This window comes from Amborella trichopoda, chromosome 6 (genome assembly GCF_054954075.1).
Source record: "Amborella trichopoda isolate Santa Cruz 75 chromosome 6, AtrichopodaSantaCruz75HAP2 v2.0, whole genome shotgun sequence".
NCBI classification, from domain to species: domain Eukaryota; kingdom Viridiplantae; phylum Streptophyta; class Magnoliopsida; order Amborellales; family Amborellaceae; genus Amborella; species Amborella trichopoda.
In genome coordinates, this window is record NC_142341.1 from 50,402,061 (window position 1) to 50,410,424 (window position 8,364).

Below are 8,364 nucleotides of genomic sequence, written 5' to 3' on the forward strand. Positions count from 1 at the left end.
ATTTGAATTCACCTGTATGAATCATGTTCCGCCATTCTGCTCTATTAAGAGCTATATCTTCAGTTATGACAAATTTGATAATCAATTTCAACACGAATTTGAGAATGGGGCTGGGGTCATGATGGTAGAACTACTTATGCCCCAGCTAAAGTCTAGGTTTTCATTATCACCTAACGCCTTTAAAACCACTAATGATTTAAAAAACATGTAGGGACTCATCAACTCTATTGAAATACCCAAAAAAAAAAAGCATACCATACACCAATTCTGTATGGTACATGGTACGCCACTAGGGCAACCACCATCCACTATCATTATTATAACATTTTCTCACATATTTGGGGTCATCTGCATGTATCGTGGTCCATCATTTTGCTCTATTAAAGATCATATCTTCAATAAGGTTTTAGGTCCTCATATCTTTATTACTACTTCCAACTATATCCCTTAGGGCCTATTACTCGTGCTTTCGAATCATTTACTTGAACTAACTTGCATCCCCTAACAAGTGTTGTACTTGGTCTACACTACATATAATCAACCTACCTAAGTCTATTTCTCTCATTTGTAGTCCCTCACGACTAAGGTTATCTCCATTGTCCATCATCTCAAGGGAAGGGTGGATGTGTTGCTGGTGCCCCATACACCACTGGGCGATGTTTATGGCAGATAATAAAGGGTGTAGTTGGCATACGGATGCATCCGTAGTTGTAGAGGTAAGGTGCACCTTTAAATTTTATCATGGTATATAATTTTGATGTAAAATGTTCTTAGGATTATCTTAAAATCTATTTTTATATCTAATTATAAAATTTTAAAATTCAAAAATGGTTAAAATCAAGTAGATCTATAAACATTTGAAAATTTTGAAAATAGATGGTGTAGATAATATGTTGTAAAATGCACTATTTTTTAGACTTAAAATCTTTTTTATTTTTTATACTCATACATCTCGATGTCTAGATGATTAATCAAAGGGGTTTTCAACACTAAAACTACTATTTCCGGTGGATTTTTGAGAAGCATCCGTAGTTCTACATTAAAAGGTTGTATCCTTATATAAACTTTTTCCAATAATAAATTATTACCAAAATACCCCTCGCCAAGTCACCATTATCCAAATCTATTGCTATCGATCACAAACGTTTATCCGAGACACACACAAACACAGTTTCTCAGTTTAGAGAAAACAAAGCAGCACGTAGAGAGTGAAGCAATGGCTGCATCTCTTCTTTTTCCATTAGGTGAATACTCTCTCTCTCTAAGCTATTCTCGAATTGTGTCACCCCCAACTCTCTCTCTCTCTCTCTCTCTCTCTCTCCTGATTCTATAGAAATTTCCATGTGGGGTTTGAGCAACGAAAGATTGGGCCTGGGAAATTTTGAGGTTTTGTGAAATTAATACATGTTGGAAATTGTGATTTGGGCCAAAGCAAAAAGTGGGTCATTGTAATAATGTATTGTTTAATTGTTAAAATTTGCTGGCATAGATTTTTCTGGAATATTGCATTGTTCTAGGAGATTGGGTTAACAAATGCAAGAATCCTCATTTAAGTTTATCAAGAAAGGTTCTGGGTTAATGCATTGCAAAAGAACTTATATTCAATAAGTTTGTATTCTCTCTCTTGCTATCTGAGTTTAAGCCATTTAGTTGTTGTAAAATCTTTGAATTCTAGTTTCTCCCATAAAGATATTTTGCTTTTTAGTTATAAACTTATTTTACCCCTGTAAAGAGAAAATGTACAGCTTCTGCTTATTGTTATGGAAATCTGAAAATAAAATGACAATGTTTTTCTAGTATTCTTCTTTTTTTTGTCCTTTTGATTATTATTTTTTAATTGGTTTTCTGGTGTTATTCATTGTCTAGATGAACTTGCCGTTGACATTATCAATATAACTGACTTTTTCTCTAGGTCATTGCTGTACAAAAAGACCATCAATTGATCACCCTATGCAATCTAGAAACATTGCTAACCAAACAATGGAAATGCAATGCTCAACCATAGAGCCTGCACATAAAACCATAAGAATTGATGAGGATAGAAAGAACTCCATTTTGGTCAACCGAAGAAGTGCAATCAAGTTGTTTGTCGCAATGTCCGGTCTTCCACTTGAGCCCTTAGACACACTTGGCGCCAATGCTGCTTTGCCTCCAGAACAAAAGCCCAGACTTTGCGACGAAGCGTGTGAAAAGGAGCTTGAAAATGTATGGTGAGATGCCATAACTTTTTTCCTGTAATTCTGTCTCAAATATTAAAAGGATTCATTATATCTTATTATTAGATGGTTTCTTCTGATATATGCGAGGGGTGTGAGACTCTTTTACATGCTTACTAATAAACAACTAAAAAAATGGCATGGCGCTCAAAGCAATGCATAGAAACTTGGCTCGGGCTCGGGACTCGGCCCCTGCCCGAGCTAAGTAACTTGACTGAGTTGTATGCGTGCCCTATAAGGGCTCAAAATTGCCAAAAAGAAAGAAAAAAAAAAAAAAAAAAAAAAAAAAAGAAAGTAAAAAGCTAAAGAAGTAAATATAGCACATTAAAAGTATACAAAGAATAGAAAATTATATATGGAAGAGGGATTATTGAAAAAATTGATTTATAGCTTGAAACAATTCAGAAAAATCCAAAAAAGGGAAAATTAGAAAAATAGAGCATATTATAAGAAAAATTCACAAATAATCATTAGAAACATAAACAGTATTAGAAACCTATTTTTGCATCATTTATTAGTCATTTAGTAAAACAAAATTATTTTTTTAAGACCTTTATAGTAATTCTAAGTTTGCCAGTACAACTCGTCTCAATGGGTGTTGAAGCCGAGTTACTCGGTCGATTCCGAGTTGACTCGCCTGGGTTTTTTAACAATTGTTCAAAGAAATGTCATCGATTATCTTGAATACTGACAAGAGACACTTCAAATGCCCTATTATGGTGCTCAATGTAATTGTATATATAGCTTGGCTCATGCTACGATACCATATGCGTATCTCCCCAGAGCTCAAAAACTCACTCTAAGCATTATTTAGAAACTTAATGAAATGAGAAAAATTGTCAAAAACAACACCTTTTTTAATTAACTTGACATGTTATTAAATTTATCTTAGAAACACTGAGGCTAAATGTTGGTCTAAGAAGGGTGAGGACCTTAAACTTTCCATTGACCCGTTCCAAGCTTGGGTAAAAGGAGGTGGGTTGTCTTAAGTAGGCAGCTAATGTAAAACTTTGCCAAAACTTTTCATCAACAATGTGCTGTGTTAGAACCCGGGTATAGTGAGGGTTAGAAATATGGGGACTTATGGCCTAACTGACGGTATGGCCCTTGATAGAGCGAAATAGTTCGTGTAGCCAACCCCAAATACTTGGGAAAAGGTTCTAATGATGATGATGATAAACACTAAGGGTGTGTCTGAATTTTTATCTCATTTTTTATGCAATTTATTTAACACGTGGAAAAGAGCAGTTACATGGGTTTCATACCGTTCACGAGAAGTGCAACAGTTCAAAATCTTTCCTCCCTTGCATAGTATATGTGTCAAGGAAAAACAAAAAAGCAGAACTTCTAAGAGTCACTATAAGTTAGTAAGGCTAACTTATGAAGTTACCTTTACAAAAGCCCAACCAAAATGCCCCAATAAACATGATAGGTTCTACAATTGGAGGGTGAAAATCCATTACTTAACTTACTCTAGAATAATTATGTTATATTGTGATTGAGGTTTAGTTGTATCCCTAAGATATAGCATTTGCTGCGTGTTGGAATTTGAGTTGAGCCTAAGGTCTTCATTTCTGTCTTTAGTTGTAGTTTCATTTCCATATTTGCATGCACATTTCAAATGTCTCTTAGACAACCTCTTTTTTGCTATTTTGTTTTAAATTTTTCTATGCTTTTCTATAATAAGTTTCTGATTTGTCTTTTTTTGTCCAAAAAGGTGCCCATGGTAACTACCGAGTCTGGATTGCAGTATAAGGATATTAAGATTGGGAATGGGCCAAATCCACCTGTTGGTTTTCAGGTAAGTTATACTTATTTCATAATTAAATAAAATGATAGGTACTCCCAGAAGATTAAATAACGGTTGAAGTCTCTCTCATGGATCTTTGTATCTACATGTTACTCTTCAATAACTTTGTCGAAAGCTATAATAAGTGACTTCTACTAGCGCAGTATTCATTAATTTAGATGAACCTTCTAGCATCAGAGATGGCACTGTCTATTCTAACCGACAATAAGCAATCAAGCATCAGGCCTTCATCACTCTTTAGGTACAATTTTTGTACATATCAATTCCATCGTGATATATTTTGGACATCAGTTAGTGGACAATAGTGGGATTTCTTATGTAAGCATCATAACATGTAAATGGTAGTCTGTATAAAAAATATTGCCCTTCTACTTGTATCTTTTATTCTCTTGAGTTTCTTATTATGGCCTGATTCTTTTAAGTCCTCATTTCTGTTTCATGTACCGCTTATCAATATAATTTTTACTGGTGTTTCATATTTGCCAGGCGCAGACACTGATATTTGTAACCTTTATTCTTGATCATGTCTCCCATTTATCTGGTATTTCTTACCATATTTTTTTAATAGGCACAAAACTAGGAGTATCGTACTTCTGAATATTCTGACATGGTGAAAAATATTTTAACCTATAAAGGAAGCAATGAGTTTCCATCAAAATTTACATGTTATCTTAACTGACCTTGTTATATCTAGTGTGATAGTAATTGATACTGATGAATTTATGCTTATTTATGAGACACTAACATGTAAATAAATTTTCATTTTGAAATTTTATTCCTTTTGAAATTACTTGTAAAGATATGATGTTTTTATTCTTTTTTTTTTGTGCTTTATCGAAGCGAAAATATTGATGGATTTTTCTGTCAAAGTTATGATCTTGTTCTGTTTAATGCTTTTGTTAATATTCATATGAATATCTATTGATGGGACTGGATTTTTTTTTAATACATTTTTTCTTGTTTCAGGTGGCAGCAAATTATGTTGCAATGGTTTCCTCGGGACAGATATTTGATAGGTACGTGGCATCTCATAACATGTATTCATATGCTTAAATTTAAAATGTACCATGAATTTCATGGTCAATTAATGATTACAGTAAGAGGCCAACAAGAAAACAATCATTGACCTCTGAACACTCCAAAGACTTGTAGCTTATACATAGGGCCTTCTCTCTCGGGACCTATAGTTGCTATCTTGTCACATGGTTTGTTTGCCCCTCACAAAGCTGATGAACAATAAATTTACTTACATTCAGTGGATGCCTTGTAAACCACAATTGCTACCCCATGTGTGATTCTGTTTCAATGCTTACATTTGTCTTTTTTTTATTTTTTATTGTTGTTCTTTGCTCAACACTCCAAAGATCAGGACTTCTATTTTCTTGCATGTTTTTCTTTTCTTTCCTATAGTCATATTTCAAAGCTTCCTTATATGATAAATGTTTTTCTTAATCGATATAACAGAGGCTAGAAGAAAGACGACAACTAAAGAAATGGAAATTAATATATGTATATTGGGTGTATAGATTCCCTATGTATAGTTGATGGCAGTAGTGTTTTTTTTTTTTTATGAAGTGCATTTTGTATTAAAAAAGAGACAGAATACATCCAATGAGAGTGCCCACAAGCCGGGCCTCTCGGCAAAAAATGAGGTATCCTCAATGAAGAGGTCCTGTACAAAAATGAGGGTCTTATAACGCCCTTTACAACGATGTACAAAAAAGACAAAAACAGGGGTTGTAGAAAGATGTAAAACCAGAAGAGGGTGAACAGCCAAAAACAACCCTGATAGACAAAAAGAAAGTTTTGTCCTCTACTGATTTCTTTGTCATTGATAGGGGGTTTTCCTTTTAAGTTATTGATAGGACTTATACTTGCACAATTCAAATCTTTCCGTACAGTTAGGAATTTGCTTATGGTATACCTCTTGCCCAAAATTTTAAGAGCGACATTACTTTCTCACTATTTATTAGGAATTTATTTGGAATGCATTCAGTTTTGCAAGATTGAGGATGACTAGGATTCTGGAATGTAATTGAATATCTCATTTAAAATTTCAGTTCTTTGGAGAAAGGTCAGCCTTACATCTTTCGAGTTGGCTCTGGTCAGGTGATCCTCAACTTTAGCGTCATTTTTAAATAAACTGAAACACCTTTTGTGATCATATCATTGTTTTTTTGCCTTTATCATGAAAATGTATACATGTAATTCTCTTGGGAATTCGTCGAAACTGAAACAGAAGGGGGAAGAGGATTCTGTGTCAATTGGGAAACTAGACGGTGCATCCCAGTTGCTGTTCTTGATGTCCTTGCAAAATGATCTTCACTTGTACTTGTTGGTGTCTCATTTATGTTGGTTGTTTCTTTAGTAACAAATTTCTATCCATTCAGGTGTAATTAAGAGGCCGACAAATTCTCACTTCAGAATCTGTTGCAATTTTGAAAGAAAACATCTGTGAGTGTGTGTGTGAGAGAGAGAGAGAGAGAGGAAGAGAGAGAGTGTGTGTGTGTGTGAGAGAGAGAGAGTGTATGTGTGAGAGAGAGAGAAAGAGAGGATGATGATGATGATTATTATGATGACACGGACCAGAGACTGCCATGTCTAGATAGCCTAAATTAAGGGCTCTTGGTGAGTGAGCTGAAGGATTTGGAATTTTATTTAGGCAGTCTTCTAGAGGGCGCAGCCTCTATGAAGCAGGAGGGAGAGAGGGAAGTAAGGAAGTGGAACGGCCTTTGTCAATCTATCTTCTAGGAAAATAAACTCATTTCGGACAAGCCAAAAACTAGGAAATCAGATACAAAAGCCTATAGGATATGGATTTTGAGCTCTCTAGAACATCTTTAAAATGTAGTGATGCATTCCTATCATAGGAATTAATCTGGCAACCTATCTTATCTAGACTAGCTGATTGCTGCATTTGTTTGTCAGTGCCCAATCCATTAAGCAGTTTCTCGTAGTAATGATAATACTCACCAATCCATGAAGCCTCCAGCCTTGCCATTAGGAAAATGTGGTATAATTTGCATAAAAGACCATGTGGATATATTCTTGTTTTTCTCATGTAACATAGTGCAACTTACATTAACTTGTTTAATGACTATTTTTTTTATGCAATGCACTTCCGGTGATTTTTCCCCATCAATTGCTTATTTCAATGCATGTATAGGTGATAAAAGGACTTGATGAAGGCATTTTAGGCATGAAAACTGGAGGAAAGCGCCGTCTATATATTCCAGGATCCGTAAGATATCATTTCCTTCTTATATAGCACTAACACAAAAAAAAAGATCTTTCTGATATTATTCTATAAACTAAGATCCATACATGTACTTAGACAGGCAAACTTGATCTCTGAATGTACATATGAGCCTGGATGAGATATGCTTAATGGGTTTCTGGTTGCTTATGGAGTTTGATTCTCATTTTCTTTCTTTACTTCAAATCTTATGACCATCTTTATTTTATTGATTACCTTAGAACCTTGCTGAAGGTCTCAACTAAAGTAAAAGCTTATCTTTTTTCTTGATGTTGATGGGTAAAATGAAACTGTACCATGTCATGGTACCTCTTAACCATTGGTCAAATGGCAAAATTTGGTTGATTTCATTTGGGATTTAGAATTGCAGAATTATTGTATAACCGTAAAAAAGGTGGTATGTATACTAAGTTTCTATTGTTCTTTTTTTTTTCCTTTTTTCTTCTTTTTAAAGATTTAAGAAAATGCTCCTCACGTGATTTGAGCCCAATAATTTATAAAATGTTTAATATAATTGTTCTTATATTATTAAGCTTCCTTTTTCTGTTATTTACTAATTTATCTTTTTGGTAGTTGGCATTTCCAAAGGGCCTCAACTCAGCTCCAGGAAGGCCAAGAGTAGCTCCAAGTAGTCCAGTAATTTTTGATGTGAGCTTGGAATATATACCGGGGCTGGAGGTTGATGAAGAATAATGAAAATTATGTGACTCATTGTTTTATAGTTTTACATGTGATTTTTAATTTGTGCGCCTTGAAAACTGTTATTTGATTTATTATTGAATAATATTCTGGAATTTCTTTCTTTATAACTTTACATAAGGAGTTACTTTCTACAGGGTAGGTCTTTTGAATTGAGCATGAGTATTTCTTTTTCATTTTGTATTTTTTTTCAAATAGTAGTAGATATGTGCTTACTTATGAAAGAATATTCAAGGAATACTTAAAATACGCATGTCTTGTACTCCCGAGGGAGCAAAATTTACGTTTATTCCCTCAGGCAAAATAACCTACTCAAAGGGGATTTTCTTGATCTGAAAATTTTTAGATCATCTTTAATTTCACTTGACGAATATTTTCGAAAG

The 8,364-nt window shown here is 34.1% G+C and overlaps 1 protein-coding gene across 3 annotated transcripts; it reads left to right on the top strand.

Moving 5' to 3' along the window:
- The first annotated feature begins 1,146 nt into the window (after positions 1-1,146).
- On the top strand, positions 1,147-8,117 carry LOC18448756 (FKBP-like peptidyl-prolyl cis-trans isomerase family protein). 3 transcript variants are annotated; one of them, XM_088869118.1, is made up of 6 exons: positions 1,981-2,210; positions 3,934-4,017; positions 4,993-5,042; positions 6,087-6,135; positions 7,193-7,267; positions 7,856-8,117. In XM_088869118.1, exons 1-6 carry the CDS (start codon positions 2,208-2,210, stop codon positions 7,973-7,975), a joined length of 381 nt encoding a protein of 126 aa, XP_088725244.1. In that variant the 5' UTR covers positions 1,981-2,207; the 3' UTR covers positions 7,976-8,117. The 3 variants fall into 3 exon arrangements, with proteins under 3 accessions (XP_088725243.1, XP_088725244.1, XP_006858879.2); XM_006858817.4 differs by having other exon boundaries at positions 1,981-2,205; XM_088869117.1 differs by lacking the exons at positions 4,993-5,042; positions 6,087-6,135; positions 7,193-7,267; positions 7,856-8,117 and adding exons at positions 1,147-1,244; positions 4,170-4,262 and having other exon boundaries at positions 1,913-2,205.
- The last annotated feature ends 247 nt before the right edge of the window (positions 8,118-8,364 follow it).

What these genes read in the sequence shown, in the direction of transcription:
- LOC18448756 (XM_006858817.4), top strand. Translation starts at nt 1,981, where the DNA reads ATGGAAATGCAATGCTCAACCATAGAGCCTGCACATAAAACCATAAGA. An exon ending in GTGAAAAGGAGCTTGAAAAT is followed by an intron (nt 2,206 to 3,933) that starts GTATGGTGAGAT and finishes TTGTCCAAAAAG; the next exon opens with GTGCCCATGGTAACTACCGA. An exon ending in GTCTATATATTCCAGGATCC is followed by an intron (nt 7,268 to 7,855) that starts GTAAGATATCAT and finishes TCTTTTTGGTAG; the next exon opens with TTGGCATTTCCAAAGGGCCT.